The 26363-nt window shown below is 50.4% G+C and overlaps 1 protein-coding gene across 1 annotated transcript in view; it reads right to left on the minus strand.

Annotated features, from left to right (window-relative positions):
• CSMD2 (CUB and Sushi multiple domains 2) overlaps positions 1–26363 on the minus strand; it is a 376465-nt gene that overhangs the window by 259948 nt on the left and 90154 nt on the right. Inside the window, exon 4 of the mRNA XM_068159296.1 lies at positions 4215–4409. Within this exon, the coding sequence (XP_068015397.1) occupies positions 4215–4409 (195 nt within the window). The remainder of the gene's footprint in view (positions 1–4214; positions 4410–26363) is intronic.

Raw genomic sequence — 26363 nt, forward strand, 5'->3', positions numbered from 1 at the left:
GGATGTTCAACTGGAAGACAAGCTCAAAGAAAAGAGCACAAAGAAAACAAAGGAGGTTATTGATCAGCACAGCAGAGCCTTAGACTGTTTTCAACACTTGTCTCATACCTCTGCCATTGTACTGGAGAAGGGGAGGGGGAAGGAGAGGACAGAGTCCCCAGACCCAGCATTGTCCTTTGCAGTGACATTGGACAAGTCTATTCCCACGAGAGCAGCAACAAGATTAAGACCTGCTGAGCTAGAAAGCACTTCTCATCTCAATTTGTTGGGACCTGACCCAGCAGCACGACCCATCTCCAGCTTTGATTGGACAAATAATAGTTACAAATGCATTTAACAGACTTTCAGGTGGCAATCACCAGCAAGCCAATATTGATGGAATTAATTATAAGCTACACAGCCCACAAAGATCTCTTCTCTCTCAAGGAAATGGATTTTTTTCTTCTCCTTCAGGTGACAGGTTTGAAAAGCCCAGCAGAAGGCAGCACAACCCTCTCTGTCAGTGGGCAAATCTTCTTGCCCCTTGCAGTAGCAGCTCCAAGTCTGTATCCCCAGCTTATCAGCCAAGCACCAGTGCCTGACTGCTGAGAGCTGACTTATGGTAGAATGGGATAGGGATAGGGATAGGGATAGGATAGCATGGGATAGGATAGCATGGGATAGGATAGAATAGAATGGGATAGGGATAGGGTGGAATGGAATGGAATGGAATGGAATAGAATGGAATAGAAAGGAATAGAAATAGGAATAGGAATGGAATGGAATGGAATAGAATAAGGAATAGAATGGAATGGTAATAGAATAGGAATGGAATAGGAATAGGAAAGGATAGAATAGAATAGACCAGGCTGGAAAAGACCTTCAAAATCATCAAGTCCAACCAACACCACCTAATCACCCAACACCATCTAATCAACTCAACCATGGCACCAAGTGTCTCATCCAGGCTCTTTTTAAACACCTCCAGGGATGGTGACTCCACCACCTCCCTGGGCAGCACATCCCAATGGCCAATCTCTCTTTCCAAGGATAATTTCTTCCTAACACCCAGCCTAAACCTTCCCTGGTGCAGCTTGAGATTGTGTCCTCTTGTTCTGGTGCTGGCAGCCTGGGAGAAGAGACCAACCCCCACCTGGCAGCTGGGTTTCAGACTCAGCAAGTTGCTCTGCAGCCTGTCTTGGCTACTTTCTGCTTTCCTGGAACAGGAAATGTTACAGGAGATGATTCCTGGTTCCTGCCTCTAAAAATGCCTTGGGAGTTTGACTTGAGGGGAAGTCTCGAAGGATCTGGACCAAATCTATCAAAAAGATGCTGGCACCACAGAAAGGAATACTCCCCTGTTCTGAGCTGTGTCAGATGCCACCATCAGCAGTGCTGGATTTGGGATTGGAACAGCAGTGTCAAAAAATTAGCAGGGAGTTTGGCAGCTCAAGACAAAAAAAAAAGGAAAAGGGCAAAAAATGGTCTTTAGCTCCATGTGCAGCAGGCACCACAAAAGCAACAGCAGTGCCAGCCCCCAGCTTCAACACCTGCTGGCCTCAGGACTTCATCCCTGACTTATTGGGGTCACCACACTAATGTCTGAATAACAGTAGGGCAAGGAGAAGATGCTGCCCTCCCCCTCCACAGGAAGGCTGCTGCCAGACTGGAAGAAGCTGCTCTGTGGATCACAGAACCACAGAATGGTTTGGGTTGGAAGGGACTTTAAAGATCCTCTCGTTCCAACCCCCTGCCAAGGCAGGGTCACCTAGAGGAGGTCACACAGGAACAGATTCAGGGGGGGGTTGGAACATCTCCAGAGATGGAGACTCCACCAACCTCCATGGGCAGCCTGCTCCAATGCTCTGCCACCCTAAATTCAAGAATTTCCTCCTCATATTTAGATGAAACTTCTGATGTTCACATTTCTGCCCTTTACCCCCTGTCCTGTCCCTGGGCACCACTGGTCCCACCCTCCTGACACCCACCCTTGGAGTATTGATCAGCATCGATCAGATCCCCTCTCAGGCTGCTCAGACCCAGTTCTCTTAGCCTTTCCTCAGAGAGATGTTGCAGTCCCCTCCTCATCTCCACAGCCCTTTGCTGTACCCTCTCAAGGAATCATACAACAGATGAGGTTGGAAGGGACCCTTAAAGGTCATCTTAGCCCACCCCTCTCCACCAAGTCCCTGACCTTGAACTGGGGAGCCCAAAACTGGACTCAGTACTCCAGATGTGGCCTCACCAGGACAGAGCAGAGGGGGAGGAGAACCTCCCTGGATCTGCTAGCCACATGATGCAGCCCAGATAATACCACTTGAGGGGTAAAATGCCCTTGGCCCCCACACACCAGGGAAACATCCACGAGCTCCAGCCAGCAGCACATCTGACTGCTCTGTAACTCATTCAGGCAAGCATTAAAAACACACTGAGCAAACAATATTTGCTCACTTTGAATTCCAAATTGATGCTGCAGCTCAGAACTGCTGATTGATTGCACAAGCAGAGTCAATAAAAGGAATCAATAGAAGATGCTCAGCCGAAGTACACAAGGAATTGAGGTTGGAAAAGGCTTCAAAGCAGCAGCAACTGTTTTGGTGTAACACCACAGACACTCCCGTGTTTACAGACTCTCCACTCCCTCATGGCTCCGGAGAATCAGCAAGCAGCTCCCCTGCCCCAAAAGGCTTTCCAGGGAAGCTCCTGTTTTGTTTCAAACAAAGCCAGGTTTTATCTCCCATTAAGCAGCCCCCACCTGAGGAGTGCTGGCCCCACCCCAAGCAGCACTCCCCAGCACATCAGCAGAGACTCTTGGCTGTCTGCAGGCAAAGCATCACTGTGGAGACTACCAGGAGGGAAACCAGTTGGACACTGCAGGAAGCACAAAATCCTGTCTTACTTTGAGCTAGAAAACCTGCATGGGTCTGGGGAGGTGCCTCAGCTGATGGAGAGGGATCCTGCTCCCCCACAAACAGCCATAGCAAATCATTAGGTGGTGTTGGATGATAGGTTGGACACGATGATCTTGAAGGTCTCTTCTGGTCTGGTCTGGTCTGGTCTATTCTATTCTATTCTGTTCTATTCTAGCTGGGAAAGAACTTTAAGATCAGGTCCAACCATTCACTAACTCTCCCAAGGCTGGGGGCTGTGGCTAAACCATGTCCCTCAGCACCACATCTCTGTGTCTCTGAAGCACCTCCAGGGATGGGGACTCCACCACCTCCCTCAGCAGCTTGTTTGAGAGCTGTGAAGAAGCTTCTTCTGATATCCAACCTCTCCTGGTGAAACTTGAGGGCATTTCCTCACTTCCCACCGCTTGTTACTAGGGAAAAGTGACCAACCCCCACTGCTCTAACCTACTTTCAGGGAGTTGTGAAGATTGAGGCCTCCTCTTCAAATTGAATCTGAAGTAGCTGTGCAGATTTTTTTGAGTACTTTGAGCACATCAAACCCTTCCTACTATCCACCCAAACCCTGGCAGCTTGAAGGAATCCAGTAAAGAGGAACCTCAACATTAAATCCATCATGACTCGATGATCTTTGAGGTCTTTTCCAACCTTATTGATTCTATGGGCAAGAAGAACCTCCACTCCTTATTGGACCTGGAGGGCAAGTAGTCATGAGGTCTTGGGTGACAGGTTGGACTTGATGATCTTTGAGGTCTTCTCTAACCTTATTGATGCTATGATTCTGTGTTTAGTTCTCAAGTCTTGCAAATCAAACTCACAATTCCATGGAGGTGTTTTTTTCTCAGCCCCAAATCATAGTACCAATAAAGTTGGAAAAGACCTTGAAGCTCAAGTCAAGAGTGGGGACAGGCTCTGCTCAGTTGCACCCTGGGATGGGACAAGGGGCTGTGGATACAGCATGGGAGGTTCCACCTCAACATGAGGAGGAACTTCTTCACTGTGAGTGTCACAGAGCAGTGGAGCAGGCTGCCCAGAGAGGCTGTGGAGTCTCCTGCTCTGGAAACTTTCCAGCCCCATCTGGATGTGTTCCTGTGTGACCTGTGCTGGATTCTCTGGTCCTGCTCTGGCAGGGGGGTTGGATTCAATGATCTTCAGAAGTCCCTACCAAACCCTAACATCCTGGGATCTGCGATCCTGGGAGTCCAACCATGACCTAACTACCACGACCGCACCACGGCTACAGGCTTCTTGAACACCTCCAGGGAGGCTCATTAAGCCCCATTTCGTTGTGGCTTGCTCCAGAGGAAGAGAGGGAAGGCACTTTACCTCTGCAGAAGGGGAGAGGGAAATCCCAGGAGGCAGTGTTCTCGGAGCTGGCCCGGCAGGTTAGCAGCGCGTGGCCCTCCAGGAAGAAGCCTGGGTTGCAGCTGTACCGCACCTTGCCCCCGATGCTGAAGCTTGTCCCCTGCTGGATCCCATTCTGCAGCCTTCCTGGGTTCCCACACGTGTGGCTTGGTAGAGCTGCCAAAGAAAAGTTGGAATTGGTTAGGGAGAGTGTGTTGGAAGAGAGCTGGCAGGTGAAGCACCCAGAGTGAGGGCTCAAAAGTGAGTGCAGGAAAGCTCATTAGAATCAGAGAATTGTTAGGGCTGGAAGGGACCTCAAGGATCAGCCAGTTCCAACCCCCCTGCCATGGCCAGGGACACCTCACACTACAGCAGGTTGCTCACAGCCACATCCAGCCTGGCTGCAAACACCTCCAGGCAGGAGGCTTCCACCACCTCCATGGGCAACCTGTGCCAGTCTTTCACCACCCTCATGGGGAACAACTTCTTCCTAACAGCCAATCTCAATCTCCCCACTTCTAGTTTTGTTCCTTTCCCCCCAGTCCTTTCACTCCCTGACACCCTCAGAAGTCCCTCCCCAGCTTTCTTGGAGCCCCCTTCAGATACTGGAAAGCCACAATAAGGTCTCCTTGGAGCCTTCTCTTCTCCAAGGCCAGTCCCTGTTAACTTTTCAAGCTACTGAGTCAGAAACAAGACCCCCTCCAGAAACAAGACCCCCTCCTTCCTGACCAGCTGAATCACAGGATTGTTTTGACTGGCAAAGCCCTCTGAGGTCATCCAGTCCAACCATCAACCCAACACCACCTTGGCCATCACAGAATTAGTGAGGCTGGAAAAGACCTCTGAAGTTGTCAAGTCCAGCCTATGACCTAACACCACCTCATCAACTAAACCATGGCACCAAGTGCCACATCCAAGCTTTCTTAAACACCTCCAGGGATGGTGACTCCACCACCTCCCTGGGCAGCACATTCCAGTCCTGAGAACCCTTTCTGTGAAGACATTTCTCCTGTCTGTCCCAAAGTGCCATGGCCACAGGTTCCTTCAACACCTCCTGGGATGGTGACTCCACCACCTCCCTGAGCAGCCTGTTCCAGTGCCTGAGAACCCTTTCAGTGAAGACATTGCTCCTAATACCCACCCTGAACCCCACCCTGTGGCACAACCTGAGGCTGTTTATCCTTCATCACACTGTGTGGAGTCCAGATTCCACACACATGCATTAAAAGCAGGCTCTGAACAATGCAGCTGGACCCAGCTTCACTGAAGATAAAACGGGGTCCAAGGATAGTCTGCATCAAAAAGAAAGTGGAATGCTTGGGGAGAAGATGGAATGCTTGGGGAGAAGATGGAATGCTTGGGGAGAAGGTGGAATCCTTGAGGAGAAGGTGGAATCCTTGAGGAGAAGGTGGAATCCTTGAGGAGAAGGTGGAATTCTTGGGGAGAAGGTGGAATTCTTGGGGAGAAGGTGGAATCCTTGGGGAGAAGGTGGAATCCTTGGGGAGAAGATGGAGTGCTTGGGGAGAAGGTGGAATCCTTGAGGAGAAGGTGGAATCCTTGAGGAGAAGATGGAGAAGGTGCAGCTAAACCACCAGGAAATCCTTAACCAAAGCCACTGTGCAGCAGTTTAAATAACACTCTGTGGGTTCCCATAAGCCACTCCAAAAAAGCTCCACTCAGGTCACGGGTTTAGAGCCTAATTTAAACCCCAGTGAAGGCAACCAAGCCTAAGAAAGCCTTAATCAAATTTGAATCAGGCCCTTGTGCAGCATCTTGTATTATAGTTCTTTTTCATTAAGGCTGAAACATCAGAGGAAGGCAAACATGGCCATTGAAAGCTGAGTGATGGTTTAGCATCAGAAACCATTTTGTCAGGGCCATGAACAAAACCAGATGAATTTCTACGAGCAGAGGGAGGTTTTAGTCTGCAGCTCTGCCAAGGAGAAGAGGAAGATGAAAGGGAAAATGATATGCCAGCGTGCAGAGGAATAAAATACAACCCAAACTGGGGCTAAGCACGTGAAAGGAAACAGAAATCCTTGCTGCTAGCTGCTGCAAAGGACCTCTCTGGCCTGCCATGAGGCAGTGCTTTAGGACTGGGATTTGGAATGTCCCTGCCCTGCCTCCAGCACAGAGATTCCCCCAGGATCAGCCCTGGCTGTCTCCCCGGAGCAGAGCACAGCTCCCCTCGGAGGGCTCCACAGCAGAGACACAAACAGCATCCTCCCAGCCAGGGGAAGCTAAGCCTAAGCTGTAATGAATATAGGATTAGGCTCTCTGCAGCCAGCCACACCACCTTGTTTTCAACTTAACTCACTTACAGATTAAATGCAACCTCCCCACCTCCAGCTTGATTAATTTTTATGGCACAGGCACTTCACCTGCTGCACTCTCCAGTTTCTGCTTTCCTGCTGGGACTGGGAGCTTTCACCACACACCTGCCTGCAGAGGAGCTGCCAGCCCCAGAGTCCCAAACGAGCCCAACTAGCACCCCAGGGACACAGCCCAGCATCCATAGAGTTGGGGCTGTTCAGCCTGGAGAAGAGAAAGCTCCAGGGAGACCTTAGAGCAGCCTTCCAGTACCTGAAGGGGCTCCAGGAGAGCTGGGAAGGGACTTTTGACAAGCACTTGGAGTGACAGGACAAGGGACAATGGCTTTGAGCTGGAAGAGGGCAGACTGAGACTGGAGATAAGAAGAAATTCTCTCCAGTGAGGTGGGAAGTAGCAGTGTGAAAAGAGCCTGTCAGATTAGAAAGGAGGAGGTGGTGGTGGGCTCCAGGCTAGAGAGAAAAGGGTGGGGAGACACTGGAACAGGCTGTGGCTGCCTCCTCCCTGGAGGTGTTCGAGGGCAGGTTGGATGAGCAACCTGGGCTGGTGGGAGGACCATGGCAGAGGGGTTGGAACTGGATGATCCTTAAGGTCTCTTCCAACCCACACCACTCCATGATTCTGTGATCTCTCTGTGCAGCAATGGAGGGACTGGGACAAGAGCCAGCAGTGTGCCCAAGTGGCCAAGAAGGCCAATGGCATCCTGGCCTGCATCAGGACCAGTGTGGCCAGCAGGAGCAGGGAGGTCATTGTGCCCTGTGCTCAGCACTGGTTAGGCCACTCCTTGAGTCCTGTGTCCAGTTCTGGGCTCCTCAATTTAAGAAGAACATTGAGATGCTGGAAGGTGTCCAGATGAAGGGCAACAAAGCTGGGGAGAGGTCTGGAGCACAGCCCTGGGAGGAGAGGCTGAGGGAGCTGGGGTTGCTTAGCCTGGAGAAGAGGAGGCTCAGGGGAGACCTTCTTGCTCTCTCCAACTCTCTGAAGGGAGGTTGTAGCCAGGTAGGGGTTGGTCTCTTCTCCCAGGCAACCAGCACCAGAACAAGAGGACACAGTCTCAAGCTGTGTCAGAGGAGGTTCAGGCTGGATGTCAGGAAGAAATTCTTCCTAGAAAGAGAGATTGGCCATTGGGATGTGCTGCCCAGGGAGGTGGTGGAGTCACCATCACTGGAGATGTTTAGGAAGAGTCTGGATGGGAAGCTTGGTGCCATGGTTTAGTAGAATAGAATAGGAATAGGAATAGGAATAGGAATAGGAATAGGAATAGGAATAGGAATAGGAATAGGAATAGACCAGACCAGGTTGGAAGAGACCTTAGTCATGAGGTGTTGGGTAACAGGTTGCACATGATGATCTTTGAGGTCTTTTCCAACCTTATTGATTCTATGATAAGATCTGAGAGCAGATTTCTTCTCTTTGCTCCCTCCCCTTCGGTGCTCTTTGCAACCCTGCCCCAAGTGCCTGGAGCTGGGAAGCTGAGCAGCATCTTCCAGACAGCAATACTGACGAGCAGGCAGGTTTTGGAAGCGGGGAGAGATGCTATCAACCACGAGTTGCAAAGCAGGCTAGAACTTGATGTTTCATTTTCTGTAATGATACTCAAACCCCCAATTTAATTAAATTACCAATGTCACTTTTCTTTCCTTCTTTCTTTCTTTCTCTTTTTTCCCCCCTCCCCTCCCTCCCCAGATGAATCCATTCCTGCTTTTTATGCTTCCATCCTTTAAAATTAATGACTAGAACTCTGCCATAAATAAAAATCTATCATTTTTAGAAGTCAATCTCCAACACTAGCTGCTCTCTACATAATGAACTGTGGAGAATCAGACAGCCCTGACCTGCATCCTATCTTAAAATCATACTTGGAAGGGGGGGGGGGGGGGGAGGAGGAAAAAAAAGCCAACCAACAAAACAAGCAAAAACCAGGATCTCATTTAAAAATTCTGCTTCATTTGGCTGCTTTAACTAATGTCTTGTTGCAGGGGACACACAGACACACACATGCTTTTGGGGAGAGGCAACATTAACTCCTTGATTGCTTTGGATTCAAGAGGGGTTGCTGCAGGAGCCGATGAGCCTTGCTTTATTTAGTTGTAATGGTCCTCGGGGAGGGGGGGGGGGGGAGGCAAAAGAAAACCCCAAGCCCCAACTTGTAGGAGATAAAATGTTCCTTCAAATTGCTGCCTCATGGACTGAAAGAGCTGCTTCCAAAAGGGGCTGGTGCTACAAGTGCTGTCTACAACTACCTGAAGGGAGGTTGGAGCCAGGTCACACTGGAATGCATCCAGGCAGGTTTTGAAAGGCTCCACAACCTCTCTGGGCAGCCTCCTCCAGGCTTCCAGCACCGTCACAGCAGACAAGTCTCTCCTCATGTTGAGGTGAGACCTCCTGTGCTCCAGTTTGCCCCTGAAGGAAGGTTGCAGCCAGGTGGAGCTTGGTCTCTTCTCCCAGGCAACCAGCACCAGAACAAGAGGACACAGTCTCAAGCTGTGCCAGGGGAGGTTCAGGCTGGATGTTAGGAAGAGATTCTTCCTAGTAAGAGAGATTGGCCATGGGAATGTGCTGCCCAGGGAGGTGGTGGAGTCCCCATCACTGGAGGTGTTTAGGAAGAGCCTGGGTGAGGCACTTGGTGCCATGGTTTAGTTGATTAGATGGTGTTGGATGATAGGTTGGGCTGGATGAGCTCAAAGGTCTTTTCCCACCTGGTTAATTCTATTGTAGTCTAGTCTACACCTAGAGCCAGAAGCAGCCAGAGCTGAGGATCCACTGTCAGTCATGCCCTTGAGGCACTGGTGCAGAAGATCACTGAATTATTGAGGCTGGAATAGACCTCTGAGATCATGAAGTCCAGCCTGTGACTTAACACCACCACATCACCCAGACCATGCCACAAAGTGCCACATCCAACCTTGCCTTACACACCTGCTTTAAGGAAAGATGAATGGACCTGGTCAGCCCCTGTGTGTGAGCTGATGAGGTTCAGAGGGAGGGAAAAACCAAAGGACACAACACCTGTGCTCCCTGAGCGAGCAGAGCTTCACCAATCCCCTGCAGCAGATTGCCACAGGGGAGCCCAAGCCAGTTCTGGAGCCCAAGCCAGTTCTGGCGGCCCTGCACTCTGCTCTGGTGAGACCACAGCTGGAGCACTGCAGCCAGTTCTGGAGCCTCTGGAGATGTTGGAAGGTGTCCAGAGAAGGGCTATGAGGATGAGCAGAGGGCTGGAGCTGCTCTGCTGTCAGGACAGACTGAGGGAGTTGGGGTTGTTCAGTCTGGAGAAGAGAAGGCTCCAAGAAGACCTCATTGTGGCCTTCCAGAATCTGCAGGGGGCTCCAAGAAAGCTGGGGAGGGACTTCTGAGGGTGTCAGGGAGTGATAGGACTGGGGTGGGTGGAGCAAAACTAGAAATGGGTAGATTGAGATTGGATGTTAGTAAGAAGTTGTTCCCCATGAGGGTGGTGAGAGCCTGGCACAGGTTGCCCAGGGAGGTGGTGGAAGCCTCATCCCTGGAGGTGTTTGCAGCCAGGCTGGATGTGGCTGTGAGCAACCTGCTGTAGTGTGAGGTGTCCCTGGGCATGGCAGGGGGGCTGGAACTGGCTGAGCCTTGAGCTCCCTTCCAACCCTGTCCTCATAACCCCTGCCTGGTTACTCTGTGCCTGTTTGACTCCCTGAGCTGCTGCAGCTCCCCCAGCAGTGGATTTGTGATTCCACTCCAACATTCCTGAGAGCAGATACTATTATTGCTCATACTTGGCTGCCTCTAACAGCCAGGCTCTGCGATTGCTTGGGAGATTAATGGAACTGTGTTATTTACATCACATGTCGCACAGAATAATGTTATTAAACCTTTGTCTTACCCATTTACCAATTCCTCTGGAGATTAGGAGCGTGGAAGGTTGGGGTTTTTTTTTGGTTTGTGGGTTGTTGTTGGGGTTTTTTTGTCTCCTCCCCATAAAAGCTTTGTTCCCAGCAATCAACATAATATTTTCCCCTGATTGTATGGAAATGAAAGCAGCCACGAACCAGATTTGTGCAGATGAATAGAAGGTCCTGTTAGTCATTTCTGGAGCTAAGTCTGTCTCTTGCCATGATGAATTCAGAGCAGTTTATCCTATTTGTCTGGATTTGAACAGCTGCCAAACCATTATCTTCTTTTATGACAAGAGGAAACAGGATGACTCTGTTGCAGGTGCACCTGGAGAGCTCCTCATCATCCCCCAAATCATAGAGTCATAGAATCAATAAGGTTGGAAGAGACCTCAAAGGTCATCAAGTCCAAGCTGTCACCCAACACCTCATGACTACTAAACCACAGCACCAAGTGCCACATCCAATCCCCTCTTGAACACCTCCAGGGATGGGGACTCCACCACCTCCCTGGGCAGCACATTCCAATGGCCAACAACTCTCTCTGTGAAGAACTTTCTCCTCACCTCCAGCCTAAACTTCCCCTGGCACAGCTTGAGACTGTGTGCTCTTGTTCTGGTGCTTGATGCCTGGGAGAAGAGACCAACCCCCACCTGGCTCCAACCTCCCTTCAGGGAGTTGTAGGGAGCAAGAAGGTCTTCCCTGGGCCTCCTCTTCTCCAGGCTAAGCAACCCCAGCTCCCTCAGCCTCTCCTCACAGGGCTGTACTCGAGGCGTCTCCCCAGCCTCATTGCCCTTCTCTGGACCCCTTGAAGAGTCTCAATGTCCTTCTTAAATTGAAGAGCCCAGAACTGGACACAGTACTCAAGGTGTGGCCTAAACAGTGCTGAGTACAGGGCACTATGACTGCCCTGCCATCACTGTCCCAAGAGCAACCAGCACCAGAACAAGAGGACACAGTCTTAAGCTGTGCCAGGGGAGGTTTAGGCTGGAGGTGAGGAGAAAGTTCTTCCCAGAGAGAGTAATTGGCCATTGGAATGTTCTGCCCAGGGAGGTGGTGGAGTCACCATCCCTGGGGGTGTTCAAAAAAGGGTTGGATGTGGCACTTGGAGCCATGGTTTAGTTGTCAGGAGGTGTTAGGGGACAGGTTGGACTTGATGATCTCTGAGGTCTTTTCCAACCTTATTGATTCTATGATTCTAAGTGCCATTGAGATGCATCACCCTCGAGACCTCACTCCCCAAGATGACACAGGAGAGGACCCAGAATCAGAGAACCATTCTGGTTGGCAAAGCCCTTTCACATCACTCAGTCCAACCATTCTCTAGCTCTACCAAGGCCATTGCTAAACCATGGCCCTCAGCACCACATCTCTGCATCTTTGAAACACCTCCAGCAGTTAGGATTCCACTGCCTCCTTGGTCAGCCTGTTCCAGTCTCTGAGAACCCTTTCAGTGAAGAAGTTTCCTATCAGATCCAACCTAAACCCTCCCTGGTGCAACTTAAGGCTATTTCCTCTCATCCTAACACACACCACAGTGATGTTTCTCAGCCATGGAGTTAATTGCCAGCTCAGGCATAACAAGAACCAGAGCAGGACCTCTGGAGAGGAGCTGAAGAGAGAACTACAACTGTCTTTAGAGGTAAAACAAGATGGGATGTGAAAGCAAGCCAGGAAAGGGATGTTTCAGCAGGAAAGTATAAAGTGTCATGATATGCAAGGCATGAGCCAGGAATAAACCCCCCAGAACTCACCCACTGTGTACAGCTTCCACTCTGTCCTTCAAATCCACTTACTCATCCAAAAAGAAACCTGTAGGGCATAAACCTCTGCCCAACTTAACTCCCTTCTGCTCCAAGCTTTCTCTGTTCACTCTGCTTTTTCTGTTCTCTCTTGCCTCTCAGTTTGAGACCCTTTTGTCCCATCCCTTGGGACCCACACACGCTCCCCCCACTTCCCTCTCGCCCTGGGAGCATCATCTAGGATCTCACACACTACATCGCTTTGACAGAGCACTGAAGATGCATTTCCCTTGCTGGTACCAGACCAGAGGTCTCACAGATTCCACTGTGTGCTGCTTGAAAACAAACTGAACAAGCTGGAAATGGAAACCACAGCTTTGAGAAGTTCCCTGAGAGCTGCTGAAGAGCAGCTACAGAGCTCCCAAAAGTGCTGATCTGCGGGAGAAGCTTCAGACCATTCACTAACTCGAATTGTTACCCTCATTTCATCCTGCCCTTTCCTACAGGCTCACCAGGCTAATTCCCACCTTCTCTCACCCCCTTTGCCCAGGATCACTAGGCTACAAGTTCTCAGAATCAGCAGCTTTCAGAAGCTGGTAGTTGTCAAGCCACGTCCCCTTGTTCCAGTTCATTCGAAATTAATTAGTAGCTTTTAAGTCATTAGATGTGACTCAACGCATCCTTGGACAGCATCCCGCCATCAGAATGCATTCAGCCTAATTACATCAGCCTTTCCTAAACCCCCAGAGCTCTCTTTGTCGAGAGAGAGAGAAAGAGAGAGAGGGGAGGGAAAAAAAAGAAACCCAAACCCCAAACCACAAAGCAGAGAGCTGCTTCCCATCTCGCTCCTCACATCGATACGTTCGAGCGGCGTGACCGATCTGGGGAGCAAACCGGCCTGCTCACCCTTCCCTGCTTCCTATTCAAATTCATCCTCAGCTCCCGTTTTCTCTGTTTATATTGTTTGAATATAAAATAACCTCACTCTTTAATCCATCCAGCCACTGCCTTCCAGTCTATTACCCTATTTACATAGCTAAAAGAAGCCCTTTTTTTATTGCCTGCGCTCTCTGCGCTGCTTTACGGCAGATATTTCAAGGCTATCGCTGTTCTAACCTTGAAATCTTATCAAGGAGTGCAAGGGCTGGCTTTTTTTTTTTTCCATGAGGCTGTATATTATCTCCTCATTCCCAACTCATTCTCCTTCTTAAGAAAAAAAAAAACAGAGGAGAAAGCAAGTAAGCCCGTGGTGGAGCAGGCACTTACAGCTCCTGAGTACAGTTCTTACAGCAGGAATAATTCATAAGTCCCACTGAAAGGATGCTGCACAGGCCCAGCAAAATAACAAACTCATTGACCTAAGCTACTTGGCTCTGTCAGCACTGAGCACTCAGTTCCAGATCACAGCTCCACTCTGTTTTCTTAACCCTTCTTTCCATTTTCCTCTGCTTGCTGAAGCTAGCAGGGGGTGGAAGGATCATAGAATTGTTTTGGTTGGAGAAGACTTCCAAGATCACTGAGTCCAACCAGCGACCTAACGCCACCATGGTTGTTAAGCCACGTTTCCTAGTGCCATGCCCACATGTTTCTTCAGTGCCCCCAAGGATGGGGACTCCACCATCTCCCTGCTCTAGTGTTTGGCCAAAGAAGTCAAGACATGCAAAAGAATCAACAGAAGAAAGCCTTCAGTCAGAGATGTAGCTGGCCTGGGCATATTTCATGCAATCACAGGATGTTAGGAGTTGGAAAGGACCTCAAACGATCAACCAGCTGCCAGAGCAGGATCACCCAGGGCAGGTCACATAGGAACACATCCAGGTGGGTTTTGAAAGTCTCCAGAGAAGGAGACTCTACAACCTCTCTCAGCAGCCTGCTCCAGGGCTCCAGCACCCTCACAGGGAAAAAGTTTTCCCTTCTGTTCCCACAGAACCTCCTCTGCTCCCATTGCCCCTCATCCTGTCCTTGGATATCCCTGAGCAGAGCCTGGCTCCATCCTCCCGACACAGCCCTGCACACCTTTATCACCATGGCTGAGGGCACTCCTCAGGCTCCTCTGCTCCGAGCTGAAGACACCCAGCTCCCTCAGCCTGTCCTCAAGAGGGAGGTATTACAGGTAGTGATAGGACTAGGGGGAATGGAATGAAGCTGGAGGTGGGGAGATTCAGGCTGGAGGGGAGGAGGAAGTTCTTCCCCATGAGAGTGGTGAAGCCCTGGAATGGGTTGTGCAGGGAGGTGGTCAAGGCCCCGTCCCTGGAGGTGTTTAAGCCCAGGCTGGATGAGGCTGTGGGCAGCCTGATCTAGTGTGGGGTGTCCCTGCCCATGGCAGGGGGCTTGGAACTGGATGATCCTTGTGGTCCCTTCCAACCCTGACTGATACTATGATACTCTGATGTTTCCCTCAGAAGCCCACCTGAACTGCATTTGATACCTTCCTAAACATCTCCAGGAGAAAAAGAGATTACTGAAGGCGAAGATGATTTCCATCACAGCTTCCAAAACAAACTGCCAGACCTGTGGGTGAGAGGGAGAGTTTGCCTTTGGCTGCACAGATGTGGACACAGGTAGGGGGGCAGGGGGGGTGAAACTGATTTCTTCTCCCTCTCTGTGCATCCCTTTTGGCCCCAAGTACCAGAGGGATATTTCCAAGGCTGTCTGCTATCTTTCACCAGTCTCTCAGTGCAATCTCTTTTTCAGATTAAGTGCCCAGTGTGTGCTACAGAAAGGAAATAAAGGGGATCTTTTTCATTTCATTTTATCCTTTTATGTCATGATTCATTTCCAGTACAGTCAACAGAGATAAAGCTAAATGGAAAGTATTTTGTCCTCCTAATATTTCTTTGTTCACTAAAACCCAGCCAGATAGTTACTTTTGGATAATAACAGCCCAGAATGGTTCAACATCCATCTTCTTTCTGGAGGAGTTCTAAGGCTTTTTGGGAAATTCATTTTCAGCTTTCAGTTTACCTTCCTGGAATGTGCTACAGCAACTTCAGAGCAACTTCCAAGAGCACCAGGCAAGCTAAGGGAGGGTGGCTGTGGATTTCAGTCAGGCATCCCACTGCAGAAACAGCAAAACATTCCAAACGTGGAAGCAGCAAGGCTGTGGGAGATAGGGCAACGAGCGATCCACAGATCTTCAGATGCAGGGAGCAGGGATCCTCAGCATTTCAGGAGCTGAAGGGGGCTACAAGAAAGCTGAGGAGGGACTTTTCACACGTGCTTGTAGTAATAGGATGAGGGGCAGGGGCTTAGAGCTGGCAGAGGGGAGATTGAGACTGGAGCTTAGGAAGAAATCCTTGGCAGTGAGGGTGAGGAGACACTAGAACAGGTTGCCCAGGGAGGCTGTGGATGCCTCCTCTCTCAAGGTGCTCAAGGCAAGGTTGGATGGGACCTTGAGCAACCTGGGCTGGTGGGAGGTGTCCCTGCCCATGGCAGGGGGGTTGGAACTGGATGAGCTTCAAGGTCCCTTCCAACCCAACCCATTCTATGATTTGTGACTTCGGGCCACCCATCATTACACTTTGAAACAAACACCATCTCTTGCTGACACAGCAGAGGAAGCCTGCCTGGAACAAAGATCCTGGCTGCAGAAACCTTTCTGCTGGGCCCTGAAGAATGACATCACGTTGGCAGATGCTCAGACATCAGCAGACTCCAATTCCAGACCCCAGTGCTCCTCGCTCCCCGTCCCAAGCTGGGATGCTCTCCTGCATCAGGGGCTTCATCAGCAGAGCACTTGAGAACGTGCTCATCTCTGTGAACATGCTCTGGTCCTGCTGCTTTTTCAGTGCAGCAACACTTGAACATGAGCTTAATTTAAAGTATGTGGTTAAGTGTTTTGCTTAGCAGGAACGGTTTTAAGTGTATGTTTAAAGGCTTCATTGAACTGGCATTTAACAGCTGCAGAATAACTTGAAGCTATCTTTCCCTAGGGAAGAGGGTGGCTTTATATTTGGTTGTTGGTTTTTTGGGTTGGGTTTTTTTTTCCTCCTCTCTCTCTCTCTTCCTCCCTGGAGGAAGGTTAACCATTCCAGGGGAAACAAAAGGCCTGCATCTTACTGGTGACACAAATGCCAAGGCAAGAAAAGCGATCCCGCGGCACTTAGCAGGCACCAGAAGACAACTGCAGGAACCAAAGGGAAAGCAGAATTAAAACTGCAGCCCCAGAGAGTTCAGCTGCCACATCAGATTAAACACCTCACTCTGCTGGGCACAGCAAGAGCAGAAGCCAAGGAGCCAGCCTGGAGAAAGGGTCTCAGCTTGGGAAGCCCAGATTTGAACTGATTCTGTCTAGACACTGGGTGCCAGTGTTGATCCGCTCTGCGTCTTGCTGGAGAGTGTCCCTGGGCAGGGACTGCTCTTTGTTCTGTCACAAAAAGCCACTTCCAACTTTAGAGACCACATTGTTTATCTCCTTATTGATCTGCTCGAGCAGATCTGGCTGATTACCCAGAAACAGAAATTGTAGCCAACTACATCTGTTTGAGCAAATATTTCACAGCAGAGGGAGGGCAGGCAGCACCACGGAGCACTCCCAGGTTTGTTCAGCTGCTTGTCTGGAAGCAGCAGGTAGCCCAGGAAAGGGCAGGAGCAGCTCCTGCCAGGGAATGAGAAGCCAGCAGCGCTGTTGGTGCTCCTCAGGTCTCACCTACAGCACTGTGATCCCGCCGCCCAGGCACAGTTGTGCGGAACCCTCACACCAGAGTCAGCAGCAGCAGCTCATGGAAACACACAATTGTCTGGGTTGGAAAAAGACCTTTTAAGGTCATCAAGTCCAAGCATTCTCTAACTCTACTAAGTCTGCTGCTAAACCACATCCCTCAGCACCACATCTCTGAGGAGTGGGGACTCCACCACCTCCCTGGGCAGCCTGTTCCAATCCCTGGCTGCTCTTGCAGCAAAGAAATTGTTCTACAGATCCAACCTAACCCTTTCCTGGCACTACTTCAGGCAATTTCCTCTCATCCCATCAGCTGATACTAGAAAGAAGAGACCAGCCCCCAGCTCTCTACAACCTTCTGCTTCTGGCACTGGAGATTCATTATTAATCTGTGGTCATAACCCATCCAAAATATATATACATATCTATCTTGAGAGTAATTTTATCTTCTTCAGTGGAAACAAAACTCAAGTGATCTAATTATGTCATAAAACCCTGCCTAGGGCTCAGTCCTGTTTCCTGAAGTCACAGGTGCCTATCTTGCAGAATTTGCCACAAGCAGACTTTTGCAAGCTAGGCAGGAGCAAGTGCTGCTCTCAGAGAACAAGTCCTCAGCCCCACGTGGGAGCTCCCTGATACCTGCGTGTGTTCAGAAGCAAGAGCTTCCTCTGGTTGCAAGGACCTTGCTCTGATTTTTACATCCCACCTCACAGGTAGATGATGTAGATCTGCATGCTCAGTCCTGCCCTGTCTTTCCTTTCCTACCTCCCAAACGATTCCACAAGCTTTAAAAAGCAGTTTATGCAAGCAGAGGTTAAGGCAGGCAGGGTGAGACCCCACCTGGAGTACTGTGTCCAGTTCTGGAGCCCCTATTACAAGAGGGATGTGGAGGTGCTGGAACGTGTCCAGAGAAGGGCCACAAGGATGATCAGAGGGCTGGAGCTGCTCTGCTGTGAGGACAGACTGAAGGAGTTGGGGCTGTACAGTCTGCAGAAGAGAAGGCTCCGAGGTGACCTAATTGTCGCCTTCCAGTATCTGAAGGGGGCTACAGGAAGGCTGGGGAAGGACTTCTCAGGATCTCAGGTAGTGATAGGACTAGGGGGAATGGAATGAAGCTGGAGGTGGGGAGATTCAGGCTGGATGTGAGGAGGAAGTTCTTCCCCATGAGAGTGGTGAAGCCCTGGAATGGGTTGTGCAGGGAGGTGGTCGAGGCCCTGTCCCTGGAGGTGTTTAAGCCCAGGCTGGATGAGGCTCTGTCCAGCCTGATCTAGTGTGGGGTGTCCCTGCCCATGGCAGGGGGGTTGGAACTAGATGATCCTTGTGGTCCCTTCCAACCCTGAATGAAACTATGAAACTAAGGTGAAAGGGGAAAAGCCTGGAAGGTTAGCTTAAAGAAAAGCAACAGCCAGAAACTGTAACCTCAGAGTGGATGTCAAGAAAATGTCCTTCAGCAGGAGGGAAGCAGAGCATGCTAAAGGGCTTCCCAGACACCCTACACAACCCACTGTCCTTGGAGATTTTTGAGATCCAGCCAAAGGAAAGCTCAGCAGACCCAGGCCAGTGCTGGCCACCACTCCTGCTTCAGAATCAGAGAATTGTCAGGGTTGGAAGGGAGCTCAAGGATCAGCCAGTCCCAACCCCCCTGCCATGGGCAGGGACACCTCACACCACAGCAGGTTGCTCACAGCCACCTCCAGCCTGGCTGCAAACACCTCCAGGCAGGAGGCTTCCACCACCTCCCTGGGCAACCTGTGCCAGGCTCTCACCACCCTCATGGGGAACAACTTCTTCCTAACATACAGTCTGAATCTCCCCACTTCTAGTTTTGTTCCATCCCCCCCAGCCCTATCACTCCCTGACACCCTCAAAAGTCCCTCCCCAGCTTTCCTGTAGCCCCCTGCAGACACTGGAGGACCACAATAAGGTCTCCTTGGAGCCTTCTCTTCCCCAGACTGAACAACCCCAACTCCCTCCTGTTTTGCAGGGGAGCCTGCAGCAGAACCCCCCTGCAACAGAACCCTCCTGCAGCCCTTTGTTGGGGCTGTGAAGAGGAGAACAGCTCCAGCAGGTCCTTACAGGAGCCCCAGGCAGCAGACACAGACCTGAAGCAGGTTAGCAAAGAGCCACACACTGCACTCTTCAGGGAGCTTTTCCTTGAGTGACACAGGGAGCAGTCACTCGGAGTCAACACCTTGGGTTGGAGTCAGAAGGTGACTTGGCTGTCACTCCTGGGCATGTGGCTTGAAGGACGTGGGTGCATGTTTTAGACAAGACATGGCTGAGCTGCACTTTATGCCAGGCCACTGGTGAGCCAGCCCCTGCAGGGACACTTGCAGCCTGCCTGCCACTTCTCATTACCAGCACTCACTGCTGAGACCTTTGCACTGACAGAGGCATTGGAGAGGCAAGGAGAAACGTCCAGCCACCCACTTAGCACTTCAGCAGCCAGGGAGGAGAATAATCTGATGGCTGTGACTGCAATGATTAGCATGAGAACGCAGCTCCAGTTCTCCCAGACAAAAATCCAGCTTCTGGTTGAGGAAAACCAGATGAGGGATGTAGGGAAACTCAGAGAGATCTCCTAGCACGGGGAAGGTTCCTGACCTTCCATTGTACTCACAAGCTAAAGGGAAAACATTCGCTTTGTTCACTCTTCCATCCTGCAAAGAGATACTGCAAAGCTTTACTCAAAGGTCAGGCCTGTAGCTATCCAGCAATGTTCATCTGAGGACAGTGAAGTTGGTCCAGATCCTTCAAGGAGACCTTAAATATAGCAGGAATTGCTGCAAACAGATGTCACAACTGAGAAATCCTTATTTACATGCCACAAGAAGGGCACCTAGTGTATAGTCCTGCAATGGATTTGCTTTGAAGGACACCCAGGGCTTGGGACTGAACCCAGAGAAGACAGCTCTTGATCTCAGAGCTGGCCTGGATCTTGTTCCACACCCTGTGTGTTGCTTAAATTTCACATTGCTGATATCAAGGCTGCATGGTTTGGCTTTCATCATACAACTCCTCACAGGGAAAGATCAGGCTGAATGATGCAACAAGTGCAAAAGACAAACATCCCACCTCAGGTGCCCACCCACAAATGACAAGGAGGGGAAAGGGTGCAAACCACTGAGCTTTCACCATCCCAGCATGCCAGGGACCCCAAGGATCATCTGGTCCAAGCTCTCCAGGTGACAGCAGAGTTGAAAGGAGCCCAGCACTCTGTCAAGCTGAGTCTTCAAACTGCCCAGTGCAGGGGAATCCACCGCTTCCCTTGGGAGGTGATTCCAACAGCACCACATGAAAGCTCAAACCCAGTTTGCCCACTTCAATTTCCACCACCACCACCACCCCTTGCTTCTTTAATTGTGTGACACAAATCTGCTCAATCTGAGGGCAAAGATTCAGACCTTGCCTCAGCTTCAGGTGGGGAGTGAGAGAGGACACCCAGCCAGCCTTTCACTCCCGGCTGCAGATGCTGCTGGAAGGAGGGTGAGGGAACAAAATCTGTTTCTTGCAGACAGCTCCCTTCTTCTCTTGTGTGGCAGACAGGTTAATACCCAGCTTCTGTGACTATCACTTTTACGCCTTGAACATTTTCTATTAAGAAAACACTAAATCTTAATCTAAACAGGCTGCAGCTCTTGAACCCTTCAGACAGCCAAGGCAAAGCAGGGAAGTTCGACCCCCTCCAGATGAGGGCTTCACACTGGAAAGAAGAATTTACACAGCACCTCTTTGACATGCAATTTCATCTAAGTAAAACCTCTCTTCCTTTTTTTCCTCCCCCCCTTCTGGAGCCGTGCATCAGGCTCTCAGAGGGGAAATTCTAGGAAGTAAAAGAGATGCTTGAGCAGAAAGAAATAGGGCCCATGGTAAAAGATAGACTAGAGAAAGCAACACATAAGCCTCATCCTCAGCAATAGCTCACTACAGCTTGTCAGATGCCTGCAGTGGACTTTTCAGTGCCTATCACCACCGCCCTTGCTACACCAGCTGAGCTGAACCTGATATTTTTAGGCTAAAGCCCTTTTATGAGCTGCTCATCTTATTACTGCTTCCTTCCATTCATTATATTTTTAATCATGTCCAAACAACTGAGCTATTAAATAAATTCCAAAGCAGCACAGCAGGCTGTGGCTTATGCAAGCTAAAGATCAGAGCAGTGGGAGAGAAAGGCTACTTTGGTGGCAGATTAAACCTTCCCTCCCTGACAAAGCACAAAGCAACCGCCGGACTCAACTGCCAGGCGTTCAGGATTACGACCATTCCTCGGCCCTGGCTCCTGCTGACATCATGAAAGACATTTCAGGGTATGATTTACTTTAGGAAAAAGTTTAGAGGCATCCCACAAAGGAGGGAGAAAGTTATATAAGTAACCTTTCAGTAATGAAGTCCCCACTGCAGATGGCTTTGGCGGCCTCCACCAGCGCACCTTTCAAGTGCAGATTCGTACGCCGCCGCTCTCCAGACAGCTTCAGCATCCTGTCAACTGTCTGGCAAGGAGAAGCTCCACAGTGCTGTGACCACGAGAGAGATGCTGCGCTGCACACCTCTCATCACTTGCAGCAGAGGTAATGGGAAAACTTTTAGTGATGTTTAAACACATCCACCCACCTGCTCCTGCTGCACGCTGAAAGGTTTGACGGCAAACAGGAGAGCCGCGGCGCCACAAGGCGGGAGAAACCAACGTGACGCATCAGGAGATCAGAAAGGAACTGCTGTGGGCCTACAGCACATTGCTTTCCAGCTCCAGCAGGCCATTCAGCAGGCACAAGATGTGCCTCCCTTCTTCTGAACCTTGGTATTTGGGAAAGGCAGTCCCTGGAGCAAGGTCTACGGCACCAATAGAGTCATAGAATCAACCAGGTTGGAAAAGACCTCAGAGATCATCAAGTCCAACCTGTCACCTAATCCCTAACACCTCCTGACAACCAAACCATGGCTCCAAGTGCCACATCCAAGACTTTTTTGAGCACCTCTAAGGACTTGAACTCCACCACCTCCCTGGGCAGCACATTCCAATGGCAAATTACTCTTGCTGGAAAGAACTTCCTCCTCACCTCCAGCCTAAACTTCCCCTGGTGCAGCTTGAGACTGTGTCCTCTTGTTCTGGTGCTGGTTGCCTGGGAGAAGAGACCAACCCCAACCTGGCTGTAGCCTCCTTTCAGGGAGTTGTAGGGAGCAATTAGGTCTTCCCTGAGCCTCCTCTTCTCATCAGAGGTTGTCTTGGTCCACAGTTTGTGACCAGAGGTCTACCCATGGACCAAACAACTAAGGAACAGAAGGGGAAAATGCATTTCATGAGCAAAGACAAGAATACTTTCTCAGTTAGGGGCTTACACCTGCCTTTGAGCCCCATCCCTCCTCAGTTCTCATCTCTCAAACACAACTTAATGCTCTTAGTTCTTGACAGCTTTTGCTCCCCCAACCCTCCTTTCCAGATCACTGAACTCCTTCCAGAAAAGCTCTACCACATCTTTCCCTCCAAACAGAGAACCTTTTCTCTTGCTCAAAGGCTTCAAACCTCACTCAACTCACAACTGTTCCTCAGCTCCTTTTCTCCCTGCCTCAACTCCCCTCCTGACAAAGCAGGTCCCACTGGGGAGCTCCCAGGAGAGGTGGAACCAGATTAAATAGCCTCAACTGGGCTTGTGCCCAACAGCCAGCTGGCAGGAGGAGCACAGGAGGCTGAGCAGCCAGTTTTTGCTCTCACCAGGCCCACAGACTGCTGTCTGGTAGAACTTCAGCCGTGACAGGCTTTACTAGCACTGGAAAGGGACCTGAGGCTCGAATGAAATTGGCTCTATCCCCCAGCACAGAGTCCTAACTGAAAGCTTAACACCATGTGGCATTTCTATAATATTTTATATGTTCAAAGCATCATTTAGGCATTACCTGCAGCTCAGGGGACTGGTCAGTCGGGCTGGAAGTCTATTTAGCAGCAGTCCTCATGGGATTTCTGATAATAGATTCTTCAGCTGTGGCAGAAATGCCATGAAAATAGAGATGTTTCAGGGGCAGCACAGCCTGTGTGCTTCCACTCCAGCCTAAGGTCTCAAAAGAGTGGCACCAGGCTCCTTCAGGCTCTAAAAGTTTGCCTTTTTATTCCTAAACAAAAGACTCTGATAGTCCTCCTTTCCTCTGAGACACTGGGCTGCTCTCAGCACTACAGCCTGACACAAGCATTGCCAGGGGCAATTCATAGAGTCTGTTTCAGTCAGAAAAGCCCTCTGAGACCATCCAGTCCAACCAGCAACCCAACACCACCATGGCCTTTAAACCATGCCCCCAAGTGCCATGGTCACAGGTTTCTTGAGCACCTCCAGGGGTGGTGACTCCACCACCTCCCTGGGCAGCCTGTTCTGATCCCTGACCACTCTGGCAGCAAAGAAATTGTTCCTAATCTCCAACCTGATCCTCCCCTGCACAATATCAGGCCATTTTCTCTCCTTCTATCACCTGACACTAAGGAGAAGAGACTCATTCTTGGCTTTCCCCTCTGAACACACAACCTTTATTTAGAATAACCTTTGTTTAGAATAAACCAAACCAGGTTGGGAGAGACCTTCAAGATCATCGTGTCCAACCAATCCAACCCACCCAAACAGCTAACCCATGGCACCAAGCACCCCATCAAGTCTCCTCCGGAACACCTCCAATGACAGCGACTCCACCACCTCCTTGGGCAGCCCATTCCAATGGGCAATCACTCTTTCTGTATAGAACTTCTTCCTAACATCCAACCTGAACCTCCCCTGGCGCAGCCTGAGACTGTGTCCTCTTGTTCTGGTGCTGGCTGCCTGGGAGAAGAGACCATCATCCGCCTGTCTACAACCTCCCTTCAGGTAGTTGTAGAGAGCAATAAGGTCACCCCTGAGTCTCCTCTTCTCCAGGCTGAGCAACCCCAGCTCCCTCAGCCTCTCCTCATAGTGCTTGTGTTCCAAACCCCTCACCAACTTTGTTGCTCTTCTCTGGACACCTTCCAGCAAGTCAACATGCTTCCTAAACCTGATCCTCCCCTGCACAATTTCAGGCCATTTTCTCTCCTTCTATCACCTGACACTAAGGAGAAGAGACTCATTCTTGGCTTTCCCCTCTGAACACACAACCTTTATTTAGAATAACCTTTGTTTAGAATAAACCTTTATTTAGAATAAACCAAACCAAGTTGGAAGAGACCTTCAAGATCATCGTGTCCAACCAATCCAACCCACCCAAACAGCTAACCCATGGCACCAAGCACCCCAGCAAGTCTCCTCCGGAACACCTCCAATGACGGCGACTCCACCACCTCCCCGGGCAGCCCATTCCAATGGGCAATCACGCTCTCTGTATAGAACTTCTTCCTAACATCCAACCTGAACCTCCCCTGGCACAGCCTGAGACTGTGTCCTCTTGTTCTGCTGCTGGTTGCCTGGGAGAAGAGACCAACCTCTGCCTGTCTACAACCTCCCTGCATCAGGGATTTGTGGCATCAGGCTTTGTGGCACTTTGGTCTAACGCAGTTTGAGCAAGGTAGGTTTCTCTGTAAGACACACAAATGACAGGTGGTTTGCCCACTAAAGCTCCACTTACAAAGAGAATCCCAGAATGCCAGGTTAGAAGGGTCCTCAAGGATCATCTGCTCCACCCTCTCTAGGTGATACTGCAGTGAAGTGAGCTGGCCCTGCACCCTGCCGAGCTGAGTCTTACAACTGTGAGACCTAACACTGTGATTCTCCCCCTCCACTCTGCTCTGGTGAGACCCCACCTGGAGCTCTGTGTCCAGTTCTAGAGCCTCTATTAAAGGAAGGATCTGGAGGTGCTGGAAGGTGTCCAGGGAAGGGCCATGAGGATGAGCAGAGGGCTGGAGCTGCTCTGCTATGAGGACAGACTGAGGCAGTTGGGGCTGTTCAGTCTGGAGAAGAGAAGGCTCCGAGGAGACCTCATTGTGGCCTTCCAGGATCTGCAGGGGGCTCCAAGAAAGCTGGGGAGGGACTTTTGAGGGTGTCAGGGAGTGATAGGGCTGGGGGGGGATGGAAAAAAGATAGAAATGGCTAGATTGAGATTTGATGCTAGGAAGAAGTTGTTCCCCATGAGAGTGGTGAGAGCCTGGCACAGGTTGCCCAGGGAGGTGGTGGCAGCCTCATCCCTGGAGGTGTTTGCAGCCAGGCTGGATGTGGCTGTGAGCAACCTGCTGTGGTGTGAGGCGTCCCTGCCCATGGCAGGGGGGTTGGGACTGGCTGAGCCTTGAGCTCCCTTCCAAGCCTGACAATTCTCTGAATAAAAAGACCTCTAAGATGATTGAGCTGCTGGAAGGTGGTTTAGAATGAACACATCCAGAAAGCACATAGAGACCACTTGGCCATGTAGCCACAACAGAGCACAACTGCTCCTGGGATTACTACATGAAATATGCCAATATAAACTCCTCTTCCTCCCACTGTATGTTCCAGCAAATCTGGTCTAATTTTATAGGACGAGAGGTTGCGTGGGAGGAACGGGCTAAAAGTGAGATCAATGATTGTCAGACATTTTAATTAGCATAAAGCTTCCTCTGTGCTGGTTTGTGGAAGGGAAAAGAAATAAATAAAGCCAACAAAACCAAAGGTTGTGCTCACAGCTTGCACTGGGTTGGAAGGGACCCTCAAAGGTCATCCTGTCTGGCCCCATGCAGTCAGCAGCGACACCTCCAGCGAGATCAGGCAGCCCAGGGCCACACTGAGTCTGATCTTGAATGTCTCTGACATGTCTCAGGTCAGCCTGGCCATCTGAGATGCTCATTTTTGTTTCTCCCCCAAGCCCTGGCACAATGGTCTCCAGGCATTTTCCATCCTACCACACTGCTACCCACAGTAACATCAACTAAGGTGTGCCCAGTGCCAAGGGCTTCAAAGTGTGGTGCTGAGGGACATGGTTTAGTGGTGACCTCTCAGTGGGTTAATGGTTGCTCTTGGTGATCTGAAAGGCCCTCTCCAACCAATGCAATTCTGTGATTCACAGAATCACCAAGGGTATCACAGTATCACTAAGGTTGGAAGAGACCTCAAAGATCATCAAGTCCAACCTGTCACCCAACACCTCATGACTAAATCATGGCACCAAGTGCCACATCCAATCCCCTCTTGAACACCTTCAGGGATGGGGACTCCACCACCTCCCTGGGCAGCACATTCCAATTGTTAATGACTCTCTCAGTGAAGAACTTTCTCCTCACCTCACACAGATTGAGACTGTGTCCTCTTGTTCTGGTGCTAATTGTCTGGGAGAAGAGACCAACCCCCTCCTGGCTACAGCCTCCCTTCAGGGAGTTGTAGAGAGCAAGAAGGTCTCCCCTGAGCCTCCTCTTCTCCAGGCTAAGCAACCCCAGCTCCCTCAGCCTCTCCTCACAGGGCTGTGCTCAAGGCCTCTCCCCAGCCTCGTTGCCCTTCTCTGGACAGAAATCACAGCCTGGTTTGGCTGAGAAGAGATCTTTAAAGGTCATCTGGTCCAACCCCCTGCAGTCAGCAGGGACATCTGCAACTACAGCAGAGTGTTTAGACCACCCCCCAGACAACCAGAGCTG

The sequence above is a fragment of the Melanerpes formicivorus genome, unplaced genomic scaffold, assembly GCF_026170545.1.
Source record: "Melanerpes formicivorus ecotype bairdi unplaced genomic scaffold, bMelFor1.0.p_v2 SCAF_45, whole genome shotgun sequence".
In the NCBI taxonomy this organism is placed as follows: Eukaryota; Metazoa; Chordata; class Aves; order Piciformes; family Picidae; genus Melanerpes; species Melanerpes formicivorus.